This window comes from Hetaerina americana, unplaced genomic scaffold (assembly GCF_022747635.1).
Source record: "Hetaerina americana unplaced genomic scaffold, ioHetAmer1.1.p SCAF_3, whole genome shotgun sequence".
Classification (NCBI taxonomy): domain Eukaryota; kingdom Metazoa; phylum Arthropoda; class Insecta; order Odonata; family Calopterygidae; genus Hetaerina; species Hetaerina americana.
In genome coordinates, this window is record NW_027286874.1 from 22,004,247 (window position 1) to 22,030,656 (window position 26,410).

The following is a 26,410-nucleotide window of genomic DNA, read 5'->3' on the forward strand; positions in this document are numbered from 1 at the left end:
GAGCAAGGCAAAAGGGGAAAGAGGTTGCTTCTGCTATTAGTCGGTCATATTTTTTATTGCCTTTTTTTAATTCTGTAGTCTGCATTTACTACGGCTGTGTTTTACTTATTTTAAATACACCTACTGCCTAGCTATGGTTGATTGTTTTTCACTTAACACATAATAGTTTCCATAAGTTTTAAAGGGAAGTAATGATTTTTTGCATGAAAATATTTATCAAGTTTCAATGTGCTACTTGAATTTGTAATTTAAAATGCCCTTGCGAATTTTGTTGTCACATTTCCATATTTTAATGGCGAAAGCTCTCAATAATTCCCCATTTTTGTTCCACTGTTTACATTTTAATTTAATTATCATGGTGAATAATTTTCATACAATACTTCCACCAGTTCCTTCCATAATTACGATATTAAAAAGGAGGGAACCCGTTGATGAATTCACTTGAAACGAGCTCTTGAAACATTCTCGGCATAAAGATTACTTTTTAATTAATATTTTATTTCCACTCCAGAAGAATAAAGAGCTTTTTTAGGTCAACCAGTGGACGGAGATTTTTTTTCTTTGGTAGAAACACACATGTAGTTTAAGAGCGGTTTCATCCAAGAAGAGGGGATCAAGTCGACAAATCAGCTTAGCTGCAACGAAGGGAGATGCTTACCATCCTCGTTGCACTCACTCACCCCAAAGTAATCATCAATTGCTCAATTTCTCTCTCTCAACTTCCATGGAGGCATTTTTTTTCTCGTTCATCCTCGAAAGAACCTCGTACATGTTATTAAATCTTTCTCCGCCTCCTAATGTCGCATATTTCAATGCAATTCCTTTTTCATTTCCTTCTTTTTTTTCCAAAAACAACATTTTTCATCTCATTCATTTTTTAGCTCGCAGCTTATCCGTGATATCATAACGGGCAGCCGTGAGTTGTGAATATTTTTTGGCATTAATGCCGTTGACAGAAGCCCAATTTTTTCCTTGGAATGATCTGGAAACAAGGTGACTCAAATTGAACTATAAATTGATTGGTGGTTTTGGATTTAAGTTTTATTTTTCACCGAGGAATCATTTAAGCCTCTCTGCCATAGCTCTTCCTTCGGTGACATCTGAATACTAAGTATCAATATTTAACTACCATTAATTTTTATGACTTAATGTAGCCACCATTAATGTCTGGATTTCATTTAATTACAGTAAAACAATAGATAGTTCAAACATGGGAACAAGACTAAAATGAGTCGTTTAAATTGTATTAGTATCGGTAACAAGGATATCATTGAAAACGTTTTGAAATATACGTACGTAGGTTTATGCGGCTGTAAACTATGGGACCAGATGAATAACATCTAGGTTGATGAGCTGGGTGTAGTCACTCTTGAAATTTTAGAGGAAATATGAGATATAAATATTTCAATGCATATTATCTTTGTTTTTCCCTTATTATTACTTTTAGTACGGATTTCAGAAAGTCCTTTGGACCTTTATTTATTAATGCGGTGGATACATTTATTTTGGGTAACCACAATAATCTTATATGAGTATGCACTCCATGTGAATCAGTAGCGTTTTTGACTTTACAAGAGTTCAGTTTGACATGTACCTATTTCGCATTATCAAAATCTAGTGATTCCCATTGTATATTCTTTCCCGAAACCGAATCAAAGCAACTATAGATTGTTAAAACGGTAAATATTAACGTGAAACAGCGAGAAATGCATTACGCTCCCGTGACACTGCAAAATTTAAAAATTTGTTCCCTTGGTCTAGTCGCATGGCAGTTGTTATATTCGCTTTCACCGGTCGAGGCAATCCTTATGCACCTAAAGACACCAAGGCAGTCCACTCATCCGAGATCGGAGTCTCCTCCATTCCCGGGGGCCTAAGCATTACGCAACTCTTGTAAGTCTTTACCGCGCTATCTCTCACCTCCCGCGTCCCCAGGTGAAATTGATGAGACCCAGTTCCCCTCGTCTTCTTTCTCCGCTCTTTCGCGGCCTCCTCATATCCTCCCCCCTCGCGCTAATATCCGCTCGCTTCATCCGCCCCCCCCCTCCGCCCTCTCCATCGCGCCTTCGGACGCCGCCGCTCATTTTATCTCCGCTCTCTCGTCCCCATCCTCGAACGTTCCTCCCCTCAACCCTGCCACCCGACCCGTCCCGCCCACTTCATATCTCTCCGCTATTAGTTTTTTTTTTCTTTCCCCTTTTTCTTCCTTTCCTCTTTTCTCTCATAAAGTTGCACAGTCCTACGGGATCGTAAAGTTGGGTTAACGATCCGCCGCAGTGCACCAGGCGTACGCGCAAAGCAAAGTAAAACCCCCACCCTCCTAACACCCCCCATCTCTTTCCACCCCTTCCTCCCTCCTTCCTACCCTCCATCCCTCATCTTCCCCCTTCCAACTGCCCCAACTTTCTCTTCATCCCACCTCTCCCTTCCCCACCCTCACCCTCTTATACTTATATCACTCAGTGTCTACCGTTCGGCCTCCGGCAGTGCCTCCCTAACCGCCACCTCCTTTCCCCATATCCCCGTCACCCAATGCCTCCTCTGGAGCCCATCCTATTCCCCTTTCCCTTCACGGAAAGGGGCGCAGAGGTGGTTCCTTCGCGCCCCTCCCTGCTTCGCTGTTTCTCCCTCCCTCAATGTTACCTCACTTCTTGGCCCTCCCACAAACCCCTGCTTCCTCCATCTCGTCCCGTCCTTTGCTTAAGCTTCTTATTTCTCTTCCTCTCGATTTTTCAATCTCTTCATTTCTCTTACGTGACTTCAATTCTTTCATTTATTTCGGCGGCCCGTGGGAAAAAATAATCCTCGCGCTCTGCGGATCCTTTCCGAAACAAAAGGCCGTTTCTTCCCTTTGTCTTCCGGTGCCTTAAACTTCGATCCTTTGTCTGTCTCACCTCTTCGTTTTTCCATCACTCCAAATTAAGGGGAATTCATTGAGAATCATTTCCATTGAAATCGGCCTTTAGATGGCTGATGACTATTTTGTGATGGCTTATGGCCCTCCTGGAATCCTTCTCTTAAAAAATTATTTTCAAACACACTTTGTTTACTCTAGAAGGGAATTTTTTAAATTTTCCTGTAGTAAATTGACTACTAAATTGATTTCTTTCATTCTTTTCATGTTTTTATGTACACTTAAGGTGCCATTGATTATAGAAATGGGAAAAATGTTATATTTGTTGAAATTCATTGAAATATACTTGAGAATTTGCGATGCGATTTTTGACTTGAGCTAAATACATACTGGCGTTTGTTATTCGTGCCAATAAGAGCGCTAAATTTTTCATCGCATCATGTCATAATTATCTATTTTGTCTCCTTCACATTTGAAATACTTATAGCCCTTTTTTAAGAAGTTTCCAATAAATATCAAGGATTTGGTGCGGGTAAATAATTATTGAGTATTAGATGAGCAGTTATTTTTTAAATTTTTATGTTTTAACAATAGCCTTATCTAAAAATATATACGTGAAAGCCTCTTTAGAGTGATTGCGTTTCTTTTTTACTGAATTCCTTTTAGCACAAACTCAATCCATTAGCGAAGTTTCTAGCGACTCTCAATTACTAGCAGTGAAGGGCCGTGTTGAAGGCTCCTTGTGACTCTAAGCGACATGCTGAAAGGTACCAAGAACGAAAAGCAATTCATTTGAAGCATTTGGAAATACGAATGAAAGGAAAACATTCGTTTGAAAAATGTTTTCCAAATTTGTCAAAAAGCCTTCCTCCACACTCATCACTTCCATCTCACTGAAAACTCTTTATACATTCCCCAGCCGATTCCGGCGTTGAGAACCAATGTGAGCAAAATGTTGTCCAGTAATGCCCCGGAATTACCTATATATAGTACAATGTCCACCTCTCCGTCCCTTCAAGCACTCATTGTTAAAAGAGCCATTCTTTCTTTTAAACCTTCTCACGAGAATTATTTAGGCCCCCTCCAAATTTTCGTGAAGGCCTTCTCCCTAGACTGTACATCATTGACGCATCCATGTAGCATTACAACCGATAGTCAGATGCAAGGGAATCAATGCTTTCAAGGGTCGTTATATCATTTACAGACTTATCCTCCTCCTTTCAAAATATATACTTCCTGCGCTGATGGTATTCTTTGCATGGGACTTCAAAACCTTATTAGCAGGAGGGAATAATCGCGCTACTAATGACCTTTTCCTGAAATCGAGCGAGAGTGTAGAAGGCAGAAGTTTAACATATTTACTCCGTCCACCTTTTGTAAAAATGTTTTTTTCAAAGATATTTTTTCTTATTGCATTAACATTGTCTTGAAAAATGAGCTGCTAATCTACTGATCACGCGATGATACGGTGACTTTCTAGAAAGTGTGACAATACTGTTACGTTGCAGATTTAATGCAAATGAAATTTAGTGCCGTCAATTACAAGTACATATCTCATTAACCCTCAGTTCTCCTATTCCTCTCCCTTGGGCGATATTGAAGTTAATATTCCGAAGGTCATGATGCGATAGGTAACTTCATTGGCTCAGTTTAAGTTTTAGAAATATTAAAAACATATATGATACCTTGAAAATTGTATCTAGAGACTTCTAAATTAAAATGTTGCAAATTAATGTGCCATTCAATGAATATACATGCATGTAATTAAAAATCCACAATGGCTCTAATGAAATCTTTCCTAATAAAACAAAAAAACAAAGATGACTACTATATAATGCATGTATAGCAAAATAGCTGACTAAGTCGAACAAATATATGGATTCATTCGTACACTAATCATCCATGTGGCATTATGAAAATTAATGTAGTATAGAAATGGGCGCTTTAAGAATGGTTTTAGTAAAAAAACTAACAAATAAGGAAACGCGAAGGAAGGTCTTACTATAATATTAAGTTTAATATTATATTTTCCTTGATATTAATATTAAGGAAAACATCTTAATTTCAATGGACGGTTTGTATAATATGTAATTTCTCATAAACAACGCTATACCTGTATACGTACTAATGCTCATTGTCCCGTTAGTTTAAATATGGGAACGTATTGCTCATTGAATGAAAATAGATTATCCCAAAGGTAGCTAGTCAGTAAAAATAGAAGCCATATGAAAAATAAAGATTAAATGAAAAAGGTTACTGGAGTATATAATATCTCATAAATATTGAAAAAATTGAGTAGGGAGAAGTTTTTGTACTTGACTTTAATAGTTTTTGGAAGAATATTAATCTAAAAACATCGTTAAATTTCGAATTAATCTCCATTTTATGTGATTAAAAATATAACTCACGTTATCTTGAAGACATACAATGAGGCTGCCTTCAAGGCCAAACTTATGGACATTATTACATTAAACATTATAAACGGTAGAAACAACCTAAGTTTTTAAAGTTGGCTTTAACCTCGTGGACTATGGCGCGTCGCGCACGACTACGAATGCCTGTGACATTGTATGTACGGTATTTCGTGACAACATCTTGTTCCTTTCAAGCCCCCAAAATTTCCGTGATCTAGAGGTCGGCTCGATAGCTTTACAGGCTAAAGCACTCAACCGGATATTTAGGGATCCGGGTTCGAATCCCGGGCAAGGCGAATGATTTTTACACTCTGAAATTGTTGGATTAATGCAACCTATTTAATTTCAGCTGGGTCAACCATCTCTTAAAGGATAGAAAATTGAACAAGCGCTATACACATAGATGAAGAATTAAATGTTTTAAAAAGAGTAAGAAATGCGAGTTGCCATGATAAAGTATGAAAAAATTAGTATTCAGAAATGCATAGCATACGTATTATGAGTTTGTTGCTTTTTCATGGATTTCGAGGAAGAATTCTCTATAGTGGAAGAATTTAATGCAGTATTGGAATATTTGGGAATTATTGGAGAAATATAGCAGTAAAGTGGTAGAATAGGCGGCTTATTGGAAAAATGTACTAATAGGAGACTACGCAAATGACGCGAGTTGAGTATCGGTTAGGGAATTAACAGGTTTGGTTGTGATAAAGTGTTATTGCTGTGATTGTATACATACACGACGAGAGAAAGAGCTGGGAGCCATGAGAAGAGCTATACGAAAGTAATCGTGGAATAGTCAGGTACAATGTGGGGAGACAATGAAACCCCTTATATTCTCAATAAGTGTTATGAAATACTAATTCATGCATTAAATAGGTAGGCATTAGCAAACAAAAATGGCCTTTCACACAATATCAGCATGTAACAGAGAATTGGTATTTACAATGGCATGGAGTTGGTCTTGGCCGGAGCGAGTTGATCTCAGCTGAACTGAGAATTATTATAATAATGCTGTTACAGTTTTTACATTGCCAAAATGTTTTCATATTGATTATTTTATAATGATCTTCTCGCGAAGTAAATTTAATAGATCCGTTAAATATGGGTACACATTTTTTTTAAGATTGTTGAAAAACAATCATGGATATAAGTTTTAATAAAGACCTGAAAAAACGAAGGAAATATGAATAGAAAATATAATTTTTTTGTGCTAAAAAAATAAAATTATTGACTTTTAATAGCATGAAGGTGTAAAAACATATTTGGTGCGCGAAATGAAAATATATCGCAAAAATTGAGCTTACCTGTATGTTTTAAGAAGTGCTACATTAAAAGTGTGATATGTATAATCACTGTCAAGTACGAAATTTACATACCCTCTAATAATTATGGCTATAAAATTAATCATTCGTGTCTAAGTATTCAAATTAGGTTGTATGAACACTCCAAGCTATTTACAGGTATATCTCACTTACTTCAGTTTTCTTCAGAGACATGAAGATCTATTAGGTATAAAAATCGTAAACTAATGCGTTATGAGAAAATACTGTGCATTAAAACTTCTAACGATTGATAACTGCAATACCAAGTTACAGTAGTTCATTATATTATTGAGGAGTCAAAATTTATTTCAATATAGGTAAAAGTTAAATCTAATATAACGGTAAACCGTGTTTCAATTTACCTTTAAATTTGGAATTTTTAAATTTCCTAATCTTAAAATTCCTTAATCAATATATGTATTTAGCTTTGAAAACTGCTTAAAATTTTTTTCTCAGAGATATACTGTAAGTGCCAATGATAATGAATTCCCCTTTGATCACATTATTTCTCCGTTTCTGTCTCTCTGCGGATTTCCTGTGTTGGTACTCTGAACTAACGAACTCACTCACTTTATAATTCTTCCTAATGTTTTCTTACTGAGTTTTAACGAAGAAGAAATACGATCTCAAAAAACTGCAAAAAAAGTCCCGTTGCTCACAGCTACTCTTGAAAGTCGTTCTTATGTCGATATGGCTCACCTCGGTTTTTCGAGAGTCTAGATTAAGCCAAACCACGACTAGATTTTTCGTATGGTTCCTCGAAAGTATGGATCTTCAGTGAATATATTGCTGTGGTCGTTAATGACGGGTGTGGCGGGTCACGCGGTTAGGATGTCTGATGCTGGAAGCTGCTCGGAGACCCTGGGAGTTGAAGGATGAAGTGAGAGAGGCGAGGAGCCCTTCGGTCTTATCATTTTCTTCTCGAGACCCAGGAGAGACAGGAAGGTATTAGGGAAGTCGGGATGTGCGTGGATGTGGAGTGGGCGGCTGGGACGAAGTCCAACAGGGAACCAACGCCTCTGAAAACATCACCGGAGGTGTGTGCGTGTCTGTGTGTGTGCCAGCGCGGCCATTAGGATTACAGCTTTTCCAATCGACGTATCCATAAGTAGCAAGGCTCACTTTTTCCCGTTCCCAGGGCTGCAACCCTCCCCTCTCAACCTCACCGCCATCATCCCTCCCACGATCCGCTCACGTTCGGGCGGCAGCATCTGCAACGGCAAGGTTTACTTACCGACCCATAGACCACCCCTTCCCATCCCGTTCTCCCTTTCATCTCTCCCTGCTTCTTAACTCGGATCGAGAAAACACCTGCCATTAGGAATGTGGTGCGCTAACTCCGTAAGACCTTCAGAAGGGAAAGCCTTTTAATTCCCCCTTAAGGTCTTTCTGCCCTTCTTTCTTTCCCACTTTCATTCGGACAGAAGTGGCGTGCGGCCGGAGGGGAGGGTGAGGGTGGGAGGGAGACAGGGGAGGGACGGTGTCGAGGAACCGCGGGAAATGGTTGGCACGAAAGGGTTTTATTCCCTTTTCGTCCTTTCTGCCGTTTTATTCCATTTCGTTCAGACATTTCATAATTGTTCCAGGGGTTATGTTGAGAGCTAACGGTGCTGTATAAATAAAAAAAAAATTTACGACCCTTTCATAGACTGCCTTTGGTAATGCAACGGTTATTTGATTGCCATTGCGAAATGAGATATTTTCTGACTTGCGAGCATAAAAAAATGAGAGGAAAATAGGCTTCAAAGATTTAAAAAGGGTTGAAAAAAATTAACGGGTGAATAGGTCATTAGTCTTTGAGAAACGCAGTTCTTCAATGTCGAGAAAGTATTATATTCTCATTTCAGCGGAAAATGAATGCAGAGTCTTTATGAAAGATTATCATATAATCATCATCATCATCATTATTTGATCCTTTATAATTAAATAATCATTATTAACTCCTATATTCTAGATAAAGAAGCTAGAATTCAAGATCATCAATTTCCCAGGCACGGGAGACAGATTTGCTGAGACAAATACTGAATACGTTGTCAGTAATCATAGAAGGGATAGATATATTGTGCAATTACGGGGTAGTAAACAGCGAATTAGCAATTAGTCGGTGGACATTGGCTGGCAAATCATTCTTTCAGAATATCAAATATTAGTTCACATGCGTAGCATACCTTAAAGAACAGGTTTCTGGGCTGCATTGCAAACCCATGAAGGCGGCCTCTCAGGGACTTGAAACATACCTTGCCTGATCCTATGGTCTTAGGACTCCCCTTTCTCATAAGGAACTCCCTCTCATGAAATATACTCGTACAGGTACGCAAACACCTCAAATATTTTTTATAACCCCTTGGAAATTTTATGGGTAGAGCTCCTTCCAAAATAAATAGAGCATGCATTGAAATACATATGTGGTAAAGGGAATGGGTGATGAGGTATTTTGAGTCATAAAGTAAGAAGCTGATGATGAACTTTGCTAGGATTATTCGCAATGTAAAACCAAATTTTTGCAACAGAGGTGTTTTTGGGAAAATACTTTCCCTATTCAAATGCTAGAAAATTAGCCAAAATATTTGGCTCCCTAACCCCATTTTTGAAAAATGCTAGCATCTACTTGTATGAGATTAACTTAAGAGGCCATGACTCGGTGAAATATCCAAAGTTATTGTGTCAGCAATATTAAATTAAAATCAATACCTATTTTATATCTTCGTGTATGTTTGGAAAATGTTGATGCTGATAATTTTTCGCATTAAAGTTAATTAATATATAACTTCACTTAGGTAACATACCTGAATTCAGTCATAAATTACTTATCGTATGTTTGGAAAGATAATTAGACAATTATTTTTCATGTCTATGACAGCTTTTTAATGTATTCCTTTCTCGTGTAATTTGGTAGCCTGCTTCACAGATCCTGCTGACACTATGGCGAAGTACGAGTAATTGATCCTGAAGCTAATATATTTTTCTAAGGTTTCCTAGGTCGTATTTTTAATGAATCTCAAATTACGCTTCGCACTCGTTTAATTTAACCAATGTATGTTAAGTAATTAATTCCAATAGAATACTACCATAGAGTAGAAATACCTTAAAGAAAAAAATGGAAAAAGGTCGGTAGGTGTTCTTTTCCTAGACGCCGCAACAAACGGATTCTCGTTCTAACAGTCACGGCACTGATGGAAAATCTATTGCGGTACATCTTTTGCTATTCATCCTGACAAGTAGCATTTCAATTTGCTAGAATATATTGTAGTGCATGAAAACTATTTCTGTACCATTAAAAAACAAAGACCTGCTCTCTGAATTAAGCAAGTCAAGTTCACGGATTCCCTGTTAATATTAATCTATTTTCTCCTCTGTATATCATCTCGTATGGCAAAATAAATTTCCCTCAAATGCCTTCTAAGTCTCACGAACTGAAATACTCTTCTTCTCGCTGAAGTTAACACGACAACCTTATTTCATGGTAAAGTTTTGGAAAGTATGTATATTCCTCACCATATTACAGAGTACATGCATATCGCGCGAGGATCTTTCTCTTTTAAATTAATTAATATTTAATTAAATTCATCTAATACTGCCCACATATACTGTAATCTTACTCCATTTATCACTAGTGTGAAAAATGTATATCATAGTGCCAATTATTTTCAATATATTTCACATTGTAGTGACCTTTCGTAACTAATCGACTCATGACGGTATTGTTCTCATTAATAAATTTTCTAATTTTAATTACAGGTGTTCTCCCAAGCCCTCGTATTCTTCAGCTTAGAGGGTGACCGCTATCAGCCTAGCCCTCTCAAATTCGAGCCCCAACAGGATCGAAGCTCTGAAGCTGCGCGGAATATCTCCGTATCTCTCAGGGGCAGAGTTGGGAGACATATCCGACTTCAGCTCTTCTTCGCAGCGCGATGGATTCTACTCAGCGAAGTCACATTTGACTCGGGTAAGTACTGTGACATCGGAGAATAAAATACACTTCTTTTGTTTTAAGTTCCATTATCGTCTTAGTATGAATATTATATTGTACACATGGCCACCATAAATCACGTGGTGATAATAGCAATGTTTTGGTGTTTTTCATGTAATTCAAAATATCGTATGAAAAGGACGATCGAAAAGGTTACCTATATATTCGAAAAGGTTACCTGCAACGCACTCGACATGTATGGGGGTCAGTCACAGCAAGAAGAGTCCGTTACAATTTTAATCTGCCACTAACTAAAATTCAATGTGAATGAGCGTTGTAAGTAGAGACGAATATCGGTTTATATTCCGTGGTATACTATACTGTAAGAGACTATATATCGCGTCTTTCCGTGCCACTTGTAGGAGCCGAACTTTTCAATAAAGCAGGAAATATTCGATAAGAAATGGACAAAAATCACACTGTCCTCTCTGTCGAATAGAGAAAAAAGAAAAGAATAACAAAATGTAAAATGGAGACAGTCTGAGCGTTGTGGGCAAAGTTCCAGTTGGTCTCCAGAAAGGGATCTTATATAGGAAGGCACTGGACGATTGCGTTTACTCATGCAGAAGATCCAATGCGGCAAAATACGTCGTTCTGCTCCAGAACCGCGGAGGGTGGTGGGTGAAAAGAAATCTTGCGAGGTGAGGCAGTGGTGTAAGCGTGCAATGTCAAGAAAGTCTCGGATATTTTTTTGAGTCTAAATGAAATTTTCTCTGCCGCTAATGTTTTTGCTTGCTTTTCTTCTTGCCATTCGAGGTGACTAATTGATTTTACCGTGTATCCATCTAAGGACGGATATACAGTCATCTAAATGGATCGGAATTACTCGTCTGCCCTATGGTCATATAATTGACCTCTACCTTAAGAGTATTTTGTTCGCGGTTTCATCTTCAACTCCTTAAAAATCCGCACGTCTATTATGGAATTACACTCTCCTTTAAGGTTAAATATTAAAATGAATTTCATGCATCAGGGTTACGTGAATTAACACTTTCAGTGCTTTACTGATTGTTATGATTTCCTTGGAGGGTAATTCCTTAGATGTAAAAAACTCATGAATTTTATCCTTCTGCGATGTATTTAGATTTTATAAAATTTAATCAACCTTTGGGTTAAATACTGTGATTTATGAAGGATTAGATTTAATTTTTGTACGGAAGTGATTGGTAAATTTTACTGTTAGCCCCATCCATTTGCCTCGTTAAATTAAAATTATAATAAGTTCAACATTGATCATTTTAACTGATAAATATAATACATTTTAACTCGTAGACCGAATGGAGTAAGTTATATATACATACCTACCTTTCGTGGTTTATTCTGTACGATTGACCGAACGGAGATGGGAATGGACAGCATTAGAGGATATTATAGTTGCAGGTAAAAATCCATATAATAAGTATTCAGATTTTTATCTGAATTTTGACTTTGTAAATGGTTCTGTAACACTTCAAAAAAAGAGTTTAGTATTTGATTCCGTCTTCTTTTTCGTTTGCAGATTTTAAAAAGACAGAAAATCAATGCAAAATTCTGTGCTAACGCAAAAATACATGACAGTCCCTCTATTTTGAATTCGTTCTTCGCTCGGAGCGTTTCGCCTTGGCTAAGTCCCAGTATCCATATTTCCCATGCTCCTTATTAGAATGTTTTCGTACTTTCAGCTGTAATTACACTCAAGTTAATTTCTTATTTGATTTGAATTAATCCATTCGAGGATAACTTAAAGACTCAACTGTTCTCAGCTTTACCACCATGTCATCACTCAACCGATGATTAGAAATTGTGATACTATATTGTTTACTTAGTTCAAAGCTTTGGCACATGCATTGCTTTGAAAATTGGCATCCTTGAATAACTCCACGTAGACGGTGCCTTTTTGTTGTTTTGTATTTCTTATATCGCAATGCATTGTGTAGTAATTTGTTGCGAATTATGTAGGAATGTTAATCAATCGTTCCTTCCTTCTAAATACGAGGGTCATCCGGAAAGTAGTACCCGTTCGTGCCGCATGAAGTGCTGACGACGCGAGTAGCCACTGGACGAGGTCAGATAGCTTCAGTGGCTTGTCTGCCTTCTCTGAGCCAAGTTGCGTGACGCTAGCATTGCCTGTGTTGTTTCTGTGATTGTTTACAATGTTTAAAAAAATTGAGAACGCCGCCAGTTGTGAAGTGAGGGCAGTGATTAAATTCCTAAATGCAAGAAACGTTCGCCCATGTGATATTCATCGCCAATTAAAGGAGGTGTATGGAGACAATGTAATGGACGAGTCGTCTGTTCGGCGGTGGTGTCGCAACTTCAACATGGGGAGGGGGAACACACACGACGATGAGCGTTCGGAGAGACCGTCTGTCATTACAGACCAACTGGTGAGCTCAGTTGACGAATTCGTGAGGAACGATCGGCCATCCACCGTATAGCCCGGACTTGGCCCCTTCAGATTTTCATCTCTTTACAAAGCTTAAAGACTTTTTGGCAGGAAAAAGATTTGACAGCGATGAAGAACTTAAAGAAGGAGTGACCCTGTATCTCAATGAGCTGGCGGCGAAGGACTATGCAGCAGGAATACAGAAACTTGTCACACGTTATGACAAATGCCTTAATTTGCTTGGAGATTATGTTGAGAAGTAGTTTAAAGTATCCTCTTTCAAATAAAATTTTTTATGTTTGTTAATATTTACTTTTGTGTCTTTATTTCACGAACGGGTACTACTTTCCGGATGACCCTCGTATCTGTATCAATTCAACTAATATAAATGAGGCATTATATTTTCAAACTCTTTGACGACTCAAGCCCTAATATTTTTTTGCTATCATATAATTTTGTCACTTACTCTCGACACTCTCGACTGAATTTTTCCTTCTATATTTTTTTCTTATTGTCCTTTACCATTCATCACGAAATGATATATTTATGTATGACCAATGCTATTTGCAAATGTGTAAATTTTAAATTAATTTTCAACAAAAATTATCTGGGGACATTGTGTCCAGCCGGTATAGCGCCGGGTTCGATTCCGGGTGACGCCGCAGGCCAATCTCAGCTTCACGCAAGCTGTGCTATTTTTCGGGTACTAAGCTTTTTGAGTTGCCACAGGCGTCATATGGAATAGAACTTGCCCCCTTTCCCTGATGTGCGAATTTCACTCGCCGTATAGCGCACTCAACAATATGAATTCTGCATACTATATTCTGTCAAACCAATCACCGGTTGAATGATTATGGTTTGATGAAACAATCTGTTATAGTATCGTTGGGATATCGTCGGCATTATCCATCATATGATTAAATTTTTATTATGTAATTTTCACCGGTGGGTCATATTGACGTGCGATTTTGTGTTAGCATAATTTCAAATTCAATTTCTGTTATAATAACAAAATAACATTAATAATCAAATGATGCTTGAATCTTTTATAAGTGATAGATAATATCCGTTTTTGTTAAATCACTCTTTACATATTATGTATTTAAAACAACGAATCATACATTTTAATTAAATGTGCAGTAAAAATGAACGCACGGTGCTTTTATCTGAAAAAAGGATCGTGCCAAAATCACAGCATTTCATTTATTTACAAATATCGACCGAACTCCATTATTAAATTTGCTCTTATGGTATGCTTTTCAGTAATTGTAGGACAATTCAGTTGCCGCCAATAACTTTTTCATAAATACATAATTTTATAAACAAAATGAAAAGCTCAATAATTTGCGAAAAAGTACTAACATCACCCTGTTAATAAAATGCGTTTATAAAATGATTTTTATGAACTCGTAGTACTTAATAAAACTCTGGTCCCCAATGCTTAGCGTAAAGTTAAAAAAATATGACTTTGATTTTAATCCGACCCTCACTTTCCTGCGTCATTTATAATGATGAAATGGAGAGTGCTTTTACAGGTTTGTTTCTGTATTCTGCTGCGCCAAAATCAACATCCATGGCTGCGTCGAGCGTTGGAGATGTGGCTAACTTTTAATAACGGTGGTTCAAAGTTGGGAGTGGAGAGAGAGATAGAGACGCATGGGAAGGGGGAAGACGATGTTTTCAGAGAGAGGAGGAATGGTAAAAAGGGTGGAGTGGCGAGCCATATCCCGTCGTGTTTTCGAGAAATTTCGTTCCGCCAGCGGGTATCCCCCCCGCCTGTAATCCCCCCCCTTTGTTCCCCCCTCCCGCACGCAGCATGTACATGCATACACATCCATCCATCCGATGGATTCATTTCCACATTCCACGGTTCTAGGGTTAGATACCGAAACATCTGCCTTGCCCCGCGCGACGCTCCTAACTCCGATGCTGCGTTCTGCTTCTCCCAAGAGGGCCATCTTATAGGTTTCCACATCCCACGGAGTGAGAGTGAGAGGGAGAGGAATCGGAGGGGTGGAGACCATCGGACATCAAATAGCGCGGGCACGCTCTTAACTTCCCCATTCTCCTCCACGCTCTGCCTCTGGCGACCACACGCTCAGCTCCACATGTCACCCCTAATCCTGCGGGAGAGGCTCGATTATTCCTCATAATTTTTCCCCCGCTCTCTCTACCTCCTTCCATTATTTTAGTTTCTCTCTAAAAAATGGGTAAAAATAACAAAAAATTACTGATAAAAGTTTCACGTTTAAGTATTTTTTGTGGTTTATATTATTAAAGCCCTTTACATGGTTATGCATTCCATTTTCATTCTATATGGTAGAATAAAGCAGAGTGTTCTAAACTCAATGCCAATGGCTACCCCCAGGGAGAAATCAAGACATCTTATTCACTTCTTCGGCACAGAGTGAATATTTCGCTCAAATTTCCAGCTTTAAAAGCCTACGTGCGAATATGAAGTCAAGTGGAGACACGTGAGGTGGAAAATAGATAGCCACATACAGACTTTAACTGCGGAGGTGACTCGCCGCCGGCTCATGCCTAATTGGCATTTGCGAAACAAACCCCCGAGTTCCGCACACTTTGAAACTCCGTCGTCGACGTTACCTGCGCTCGTCGACCGGTGCGCTGTCCCCACCCCATCTCCCCCTATGCCCCCGACGATCCAGGCCCCCATCCCTCGCCACCCCACCACCAGCACCGTCTCGGCCCCAACCAACTCACGGACGCAGGTGCGATTCGAGAATGATTTGCCCGCCCGTCTTCCCCGCTTCCTCGCCTGACACGCACGCTGCCCCCTTCGGCCGGACGCAATCCCAATATGTGTCGGCTGGGTAATTAACGGCCGGCTGGGCATTCCATATCCTGCGACTTGCATCCGATGTCCCTAATACCATCTCCACTTCCCTCTCTCTCCCTCCACCTCTACCAATATATGTATCTCTCTCTCTCTCTCTCTCTCTCTCTCTCTCTCTCTCTCTCTCTCTCTCTCTCTCTCCCCCTCTCTGTCCCTATCTTTCCTGTTTGAGAGAGCTCGCTTGTGCTTGTGTTCATCCGCCTGATCGCCGTGAGTGGCTGGACTCAGATGAGTGGCCCGCTGAACAGGGATTGCCGTTCATATCGCGCATGCTCTACCTCTTCCCGTCCGCTCTCCATTATGGCGTCCGCCGCACCCATCAATACGTCACGGAGTGAATGAGGAGGCCATGTGTGAGGCATTCCGTCCTTCTGCTGCTTCGTCCACCCAGCGGCTCAGGCCACTAACCCCCCCCCCCCCACGTTCCCTCCCCACTCCCCCACATCCTTAATACAGATTGTTCATACCCGCATACCCTCTCCTTTCCTCTCTTTCTCTCCCTCTCTATCACCCTGCCTCTGTCACAGTCAAAGAGATGAGATTAACCCGATTTAATTCTGCGGCTTTCTGCTGCTTTGGTTTTCAATTGCTCTCCTTTAATTAGCCATGTAATGAGATACAGGTGCGCAGCGCTCATTCGAAAGGAAAGCCGGGGGCCAATGAGGGACAATTCGCCGCCGTCAAAGTGTTCACACATGTGTGAGTGCGTTTGATGCGCCTCCCCATTCCCCACCGCCCCACTCACCCACTGATGTTTTATCAAGCTCAATTTCAGCACGCCCAACCGTGCTGTTTCCCACTAGGGCTTATTTGGTCGGTATAGGAAATTGTTTTTGAAAGCATCTTCCAATTGGAGCGCTGTGCTCATACCTTACTTTTTTAATAAACAAATTGCGGACAGTGAACAAAAAAAACAAGATATTTAAGACCCATTACTTAAGTTTTTTAAATATACGAAAAGAGATGAAATACTGTGTTACTGATAGTGCTTAAAACTTGTTAATGAATGTTACCCTTGACAAGGTAATTAAAAATAATTTTTCAAAAATTATCTTATTGGTCTCTGGGATAGATCCTTGGAACCGTTCCTATATTTATTTTTCTGAAGGAAGAAGTATCATGTAACATATGTTATAGGGCTTTAAATGTACAACTATTGGCTAAAGAGTTGCTCATTTTCTCCATTCAAATGTATTGTGCAATGTAACTGTTCTATCACTTATTTATTTTGTATTTCTCCAATATTAGTTCAAAGGAGTCGTATTTCAATAGTTTTATTCAAGGTTTGAATTCCGGATTCATTATTTTCCATTAATGATTTTTAGCTTCTTAACTCGTGCTATTCTCCGTGTTAAAAATGGAACTGATATTGTTAGTACTTAATTTTGGAACAACAGTAAAATATGTGAAGTTGAAAGTAGTTCTATTACAATAAAGGTATTCCCAAAATATCATTGGCTAAAAATTTTGATCTTTGGAGTCCATCTCAAATTATTAAAATTCAACATTGTTTTGAAATTAAATGAAAAACCTCTCCTCAAACTTTTAAATTTATTTCGTCGACACTTGTGGTAATCCCTTCATTATGTAATGAGTTCCCTCAGTGCTTAGCTTATTACAAGCGAAAAATAGCCTATTATTCGTTAAAACTGGAAAACCTGACTATTATAGTTCAATACCTGGTTGATTGCGTATAATAATTAAATATTCACCTGGTTGATTCCACAATCGAATAAGTTTATGGAATCACTACACTACACTAGTCTCTCATCTTTTGATTCTCTCTGCACCTGTAAACACGTTTAGACTTGCGAATGGAAGCTCACAAAGTAATAAAGTAAAATTCGATTCTAAAAGTATTGTAGGGAATAAGAACTTCAAGCCCCAGCATGCATACATGTTTTAGAGTAGTTTCTTAGATAACGTGACGAGGAATTATTTTATTTTAGAATCTATTCTTCCTGAATCTTTTGTCTTTTTAGGTCTTTCCTGATATGTACCTACTTTTTCGCCGATAAGTCCCACATTTTTACCTCCATGCTCCCATCTAGGCGTGGACTAGAATTCTTATCACCATGCCGAGAAAATGGCACCCAAGGGAATAAAAAGTAGATGCAATTGAGGTAGGTGATAGAAGCATTATTGAGGTCGCGAGAACACCCGCCGTCTCTCGGATACTAGCGGGATAAGATGACGACCGGACTCGGTGAACCGCCTTAATCTGGTGCGATGAGACCAAAAAGCGTCAAACCTTACTTCGAAAGAAAGAATTTGAAGCGATGAAGTGTATGCTGAGAACTCACTTCGCGATTCGAGTCTCTCAGCCTTTGGAGAGTGGTCGTGACTTGAGTGAAGAACGTGAACATTCTAAAATGGGAGCGGCAGTATTTTTGGTTTTGGAGTAGAGTTCGGGAAAGGATTTGCAGTAGATATTAGCAGATCATTTTTTACGCCGTCCAAGGAGCCTCTATTATCAACACAATGGTGAATTATGAATTAAAGTACTTGGTTTCTGCCATTTCATTGGCTACTTGAGCTCTTTATACTTCTATTTCAAATATTCTAATAGCTCTTATTAGCTGTAATAAATGTTATGGATAACTTCAATAAAAATATTGCTATTACAATGTATTGAGAAAACTTTGTGGAAATCCATCATCACTGAATTAAAAAAACACAAAAAATGTATCTTTCCATCAAAATGTCTAATAGGTACGACTAGTCCCAACGCATCGGCGTCCCGAAATAATTATGCGAAAAAAGTATTTGTACGAGCGAAGTAAAGTTTGTCACACTTTTAACATCTTTGAACAGTGAGAATGATAGGCAGTTTTCAGTGAATATTTGAATCAACCTTTTGCTATTGGAAATTTTTAATTCCCTGACAGTTTTTGGAAAATACCGATTCGTCAAAGCATGACCTTTTAGGAAGCGCGGTTGGGCACAAAAATCCTATTGTACGAATCATCGTGTCATTAGAAACATTCGAATTGCTTTTCATTGTAATTGTTTACCATGGAGCGCATTTTTTCTTTGTGATTTGTCTGTTTCCAGCACTGCGCCGACTACCAATCACCATTCGATTTAGTGGCTGGGTGAATTCGTTTTCTGCCTCCTTTCGCAGCTTCCTCTCATCCACCCAGCCTCTTGGTCTGCTTCCACCCTGCCCCATAGTTTTCCAACGAGCAAAAAGAGGAATCGATTCCATGCTTTCAAGCCAATGCTGTTTTCAATCAATATCCAATCATTTCCATCTCATAAGAATCATCGAAGCAGAAAAGTTCATTCGGGCCAATATTAAAAGCGATTAATTTTCAAAAAGCCAAAAAATGACGAGGCACTATAGCGATTGTATCTATTGATACTCTCTATACATTGAAGAGTCAAATTATCGCTTGATTAAAAATCTTCCGCAAATTGGCCTTTCGCTGCAATTCAGTTGGCATCCTTTTTTCATGTGAAAAATTGAAGTTATTGTCGTCAATGCTTCAAATTACTCTAGTTGTCATGTTTCAAATCATGAAGTCCTAGAAATGTCTACATTTTTTAAAAAGCGTTATAGTATATTTTTTGCCATGGTTTTTTTCAGTGTTTGTTTTCATTCTATACGAATGTGGGTATTTATGTATGTGTGTATATATATACGCACACACACACACACACACACACATATATATATATATATATATATATATATATATATATATATATATATATATATATATATTCCTCATAAAGTTTTCCTTTCGCGCATTTTAACAAGCTTTTTTGACCAAGGGATGTAGTGTATAGTGAAAAATAAGAAATATAATTCCCGAATGCGAATAATTTACGGTTTATTCACATGAAAGCATGGATTTATTTAACTTTTCTTTCTGGATTTCTTGATCTGGTTTAATTTTAGTTACAGTTTTACCCACTTTGGTTATTCTGAGCTGTGTGAGTAAAAAGTGTCTTAAGTTCCGTGTTGTCATTGATAGTAAAATGTGAAAATTAAAGCCCTAAAAATCTTTGCCCTGGATCGGCAGGTACGCGAATCAATTTTATTTCCTGCACAAATGGTAAGTATGTTGAGTGCTACAGCCATTGAATTCAGATTTGTTTACACGCCTTGGGTATTCCAGTATATATGTAATATTAAATATTCCGACCTAAATATATCAAAGACTTTCCAGTTTTCCAAGGGAATCCCAGGATATGAATTTGTGTGCTTTGTTTCTTCTTTGCCAGAAGGGATAGATTTATCGAGAAGTTTTTTTAAGTGTATTATCTTTCAGCACAAATTTTCTACAGACCTTTCTAGTTCTTCGATATTGAGAGTCTTGCCCAGCTCCTTAAAAATGATTTATTTAATGTTATTCGATACGTCATCAATTGGTTCCTTTGGGTGTATCGCGTTGATATGAAATTTAGTTGGGAGTAATTTACTGCCTATAATGTCTACAAATATCCAACTTTCCGTGGCTAAAATTATTTTTACACTTCACTTTAGTTTTCAATGAAGACTAAATTATTTTAAAACTACTTCGGTTAGTTGATAATACGACCATACCAAAATTAGGAGGTGCTTTTCTTTCTTATTGTGTAATTAATGTATAATTGGATCTTATTTCAGGTGTTTTCGTTCAAATTATTATCCTTAGGTTAAACCTATTTTTGGTCTACATCAATTCCTTCATATTATTTCTAATAGTCATTCTGATGTGTACACTCTCGCAGCAATAGCATGATGTACTAAATTCATCGGTCCATATTTAACTAAGTTAATTTTTTATTAAATGTTTAAATCTCAGAATAAAATTAAGACCTGAATTATCAAAAATATTTCAAGAATTTAGATGGATTCGAAGGAATATAAATGGTTCCACGGAAACAAAACTGTATTCCAATGCAACAATATCAGAGTGTACAAATCATTCGCCTTGACTGGAATTCGAACCCAGATCCCTCAATATCCCAATTCGAATCCCAGTCAAGGCGAATGATTTTTACACTCTGAAATTGTTGCATTGAAATGCACATTAGCGGATGACTGCGTTAAAAGTTACTGTTGCGGCATCTCCCGCAGTTTCTTTGGAATTTGGAAAACTGTATTCATTAGGAGTGGCCTTACTTCAGTTTTGATGTTCTAGGTTTTCGCTGTCTTGCTCTCTTGCTTCTCGGCGTCTGTCAACCTACCAATTATCTCGATATAAAACCCAAATTCAGTCAATACCCACAACCACGCTCTCACTTTACCGGAGCGATAAACAATTATTCACGCAGAAGCGCTTATTCCCTTTCTCTGTACTCATTTCAATCAAAACCTATTCATTTGAGGACCCTTTGTGAAAGCCAGTCATTTACTACGGATCCCTTTAGCATATTCATGACCTATGAAACCAGAGCTTTTGTTTGATTTGAATCAGTGCTTTGTAATGACAAAATCTCTTATACGCTGAAGTAATTTATTGGATGATGGCTTATGTTATTCTTAAATAAATCGAATTATTAAGTTCGTAAATATCACTTCTATTATTGATGGCACGCATCAAAACGTACATAAAGGCCCACAAATTTCTGTTAAACGTCTTCCTTTATTTCTGGATTGTAATATAGGCATATGTGCAAGTGCGTGTGCGTGTATATATGCTTGATTAAGTGATACATTGTGCTATGAGGCGTCGTCTGGGTAACTTTTCGATGAAGAATAGTATCTCTTTATCTTTAGGCGTGAGATAGGTTGCAGTTACCCTCTAATACATATGCAAAATAACTTCCATTATATTCATACCTTTCTTTACAATGTTTTGCATAGTTCCGCTCCAGCAGTGTTTATTCTATTCCTAAGAAGACTCCCTTCTACTATCTCTTTTTTTTCATTCTACGTGGCAATGGTGTCTCTATTATTTGATAGTCTAGGTGTTTGCTTTCAAGAACAGTTAATTAAAAAAACAAGCAAACCAAGGAGCACATCGCATGTTCCCCACATTCCAATTCAAATTGTTGCTCACTAGTGCACTAATTGACGGAGGGAGACAAGTAGGGAGGAGGATTCGGGGAACAAAAAGTAGAATTAATTTAGACAAAAAGAAACCCCGCTCGTCGTCGTTTGCGTCCTCCCCCAAATGCGACGCCGGGTGGTGGGAAGCATTGGGCTGTAAGTCCCAGAAATTCGCTCGCTTTTTTTGTCGCTTCCTGTTCAGTTTTTCCCCACTCAATACTTTTCTTCCTTTCCCCGCGCTACCTGTATCGTCGTCCCTCGTTTTATTCCTGCGTTTCCCCGTTTATGCCTCTCTCTCTCTCATTGATTTGCGGACTCGCGGGCAAAGGTTGCTCTTTCAACAGAAGATAATAGTAAGTTGGCTGTCTGGTAGACAGTATTACTTGCTGGTTTATTCCATAGGAACTTCTTTGAACTACTATCTCTTTAAGGACATAATGTATTACATTTAACCGAGTATTTCTTATAACACCTTTAAAATGTAAGCTTCATTATTTTATAGACTAGGGAACTTGGTATCGATATATTTTATTACACGAAGACGTGGTGTGTAAGGTTGCTCACAGATTGATTCAATATTTTCTAAATTGAAATGTAATTCGTTAAATGTTTTTCTTCCGTTTTGAATTGAAAGTTTTCACATTTTCAATACTGAGAAGTTGCTTTTGGTCATCTTCAATTGCCGCATTCCGATGAGTACTTGACGTGAAATTGTTATACAGCTGCTAGTTTGTTTCTTCGTTTTTACCCTACTATTGCCCGCGCAAAAGCTACTTTTTTATTAATGGTTTTCTCTATATCTTGGAAAAATAGATAATTTTATTTCTAATAATTATAATATAATGCTGTTTTATTTCAGTTCACTATTTCGAATAAATTTTAAAGAGGACCGTTTATGGCTGAAACGCCTATTCAAATCGGATACCTTCTGATTCTCGCCTTTAAAATTGTATCCATTATTATTCGATTAAAAATTTTTCTTTCCCAAAAATAATGATTCGTGCTGTAAAAATTTGTACTCTGACACACCGATAAGTGATACACATACTTAGAACTGAAAAAATTTCTTGATAGTCGAAGCAACTCCCTATTTGAGACTTCAAAGTGTTTAGATTTTCAGCAGAAAAATTAATATTTTCATTTATGCACAATTTATATGATTCATTTCTAATGAATATTTCTTATCTTTCATTAATGATTTTTAATATTGGATAAGATTTAACATTTGGCGAACGATTTTTTTAAATTAATATTCTGGATATTTTCATTTCAGTTCCCATCCAAGGCAACGTTTCTGAGGACTTGCTGAAGCATTATTATTTGCAGCAAGATAGCCCGGAAGAGCCTAGGACAGGAGGGGAAACAACTCATGCCAGAAAAGAGATAACGCCAGGTGAGTGGCTTAGTGGTATTTGCTTCTTCTTTATCGAAGTTGAATAATTTATTGAACACAATTAATGATAAATTGGGTAAAATTTTTAATCGGTATTTATTAGACACGTAACTCTACTCATGTGAACTATTTTAAAGTGAATTGGATTTTATTCTAATTTTTTTATCACTTTAAATATGAAGTTTGATTTACGTAGGAGGGAATACATACATCACTTGTGGAGTGAATTCACAAGTTAACGTCTTGGATTTTGTGAAGTGTATTTTTTTAAAGTTATCAGAGGACCAAATTAATTTTATGGGGCCATTTCGGAATTTTATTGCATAACATTTTAAAAAATTGCAAAAATTGTATTTGTTTCAATACTACTATTTGTCTGAAAACAAGTCAAAATTATTTCTTTGACTGTATTTATCGTCACATGATGAAGTAATATATTTTTATTGGGATAAGAATATTTATTACACTTGCTTTATGTGTGATGTAGGGGTTTTGAGCACTACATTTTCATATAACCCTCATTCCTTCATCATGTATTATCTAAGCTAGTAGTTGATGTGTGAAAGAATATAAAGCTAAAATATCTGAAAATGGTACAATTATTGATTCTTCAGCAGAGTCGAGATGTTCCCTACTCAGTTTAATCAATTTCTATTTCCACGTGGTACCCTGTAAGCCAACACTAGTCTGTGTGACAGGGGTGATTTCACACCAGACATACAGCACTTAATTTTAGCCACTATACGTAAAAAACCAGAAACACAGTAATAAACCTTAACGTCAGTTTGTTAGGTGATGATAGAGTTCACCCCGTACTAAGCCCGACGGCGTGTGGAGTTCACACATCAGGGTAGGGGGGGCAATTCCTTTCCCTGTGCCGGTTATGGTTTCCCAGGAGGATCTGGTACCCGAAAACTCCAAATATATGTGTGTATTTATATATATGCATATATATGTATATAAATGTATATATATATATATATATATATATATATATATATATATATATATATATATATATATATATATATATATATATATATATATGCTTTCGTAGACGTAACACGGAAGTGCCGAATAGTACAATACACAGTAACACACAATATAGAAACACAAAAAAAGAGAACACTCCACTCACACGTATTTTCTTGATATTTCGACGGAAATAATCCGTCTTCCTCTGAAGATATAGAAGTAATGTGTGTATGTACATATATATATATATATATATATATATATATATATATATATATATATATATATATATATATATATACTCGTATACACAGAAACAGATATAAGGAAAAGGGATAGGAACACATATAAAGGACGAACACAATAGAGGTGGGGAAGGCGGAATCGAACGGATCACAAGAGTAAAAATATTTCCTCAACCGGGACTCGAACACCGGATCTTTCCACTTGCCGGGCGGATGCTCTTAACCACTTGAGCTATCGAGGATAGTCAATTTACCCTGAGATCCGTGGGTCTAATATGTCGCCAAGCGCCCCGATTCTTTCAGCCAAGAGATGGCGTCAGGGGGCTGTTTCACCCACCAAAGGAGAAATAGACAATACACAAGGAAAGGAAAGGACAGTGGGTTAGAATTCATACAACATCATACAGGAAAGGACCAGTGCGTTTCGTGGCACGCATAGCCAGAAGAAAGAGATGAGCCACATTGGCCAAATACACATTCAAACACGAAATCCCGCCAAACGGCGAATAAATACTCGTATACACAGAAACAGATATAAGGGAAAGGGATAGGAACACATATAAAGGACGAACACAATAGAGGTGGGGAAGGCGGAATCGAACGGATCACAAGAGTAAAAATATTACTATATATATGTACATACACACACACATATATAAATTTATATATATTCTCTTGGACAGCAGCAAACAATAAAAGAACACATAAAAAGAGCAATCACACGTCATTTCTTGATAATTTCGATGGAATTTAGTAATGGCTGCTGGAATCTCTTGGATTCCAGCAGCCATTACTTCCAACCTAGTTCCGATAATTACCCTCTAGTTTATTATTAATAGCTATTGCGGAAAATGTGACTTCATTTCTAAGCGCAAAGTAATATACTTGCTGTTTTAAATATTTTACCCGGATGATTCGGACCTGATATTCAGATAATGGCTGCATCATCTCCTAAACTATGGTCATATCATATAGGACAATACGGTTTTGTTGTACATGGTTACTATTTATTCAGAATTGTCCTCGTTTTACGTTACAATTCAAAACACTTGAGCCCCGTAACCCGTCATTTCCACCGGCTTTGAAAATTATATCACTATACGATAGTTGCCATTATGTGTGACAACCACCCTTCCCCTCTACTCTCTCATTCCGCCACCCTGATCAGCTCTCCTTCCGCTGGCCTTACATCATCGCACTCGTACCTGTTATTCTGGGGCTTGGCTTCAATTAGAGACCGTGAAGGGGAGCCTTGGACTTTCGTTTTTTTTTCGTGCGTGTTTTGAAATAAATGTCCGAAGACAAGTCTTTTCTGGATAATCCAGTATATGAGATTCCTGACTATGATAACGGATTGCATGTTAAATCTCCACTTTTTGGGATTGGAGTAATAACAAAGCAGTTGATGGAGCAAGTGCATAAATAACCGCATAATTTAATACAATACGAAACCTAACAAAGATGGATCGTAGTGCAGGATCCAGGTCGACGGGCCAAGCAGAATGTCCTCTATGAGAAGCCGTGGCCCTACACCGTATGCCAAAAGCTTAGTAAAAGAAAACTGTCATGGGTTGTTGGAAGCTTTTCATCGATGAGACAGAGGTACATTATGATTCGGAAGCAGCTCGGTAGTGTCACCTGGTTTTTTCACTATATGAGTTGGATGCATTCTTGCTCATCTGCTGTGCCTTCGGTGTCAGTTCTCTGGAATACACAAAGATGTGGCCGAAGAAGTAGAGTTCAGGTATATTTGAAGAACGATGAGAAACCGGTTTGCTGAGATAATAGATCATACGTATTTGCTTGGACGAAAAGTCAACCCAATCACAGCGCCACCAAATAGACAAATGTGCGCCGGCCTGGCGCATGTGGGATAAATTTACGGGAAACTGTTACATATGCTATAAACTGGAATCTTCCCTCAACGTTGACGAGGATATTTACTCAAAAAATTGGTTTTGATCATTTTAAAACAAATAGGAATAATTTGGTATTAAGTTTTTTCTATTAGAAGATGTGGAATCGAGGTGCG

At 37.9% G+C, this 26,410-nt stretch overlaps 1 protein-coding gene across 1 annotated transcript in view; it reads left to right on the top strand.

The window, feature by feature from the left end:
• LOC139691099 (discoidin domain-containing receptor 2-like) overlaps window positions 1-26,410 on the top strand; it is a 438,203-nt gene that overhangs the window by 365,169 nt on the left and 46,624 nt on the right. The window contains exons 7-8 of the mRNA XM_071588858.1: window positions 10,329-10,536; window positions 23,039-23,158. Of these exons, the coding sequence (XP_071444959.1) occupies window positions 10,329-10,536; window positions 23,039-23,158 (328 nt within the window). The remainder of the gene's footprint in view (window positions 1-10,328; window positions 10,537-23,038; window positions 23,159-26,410) is intronic.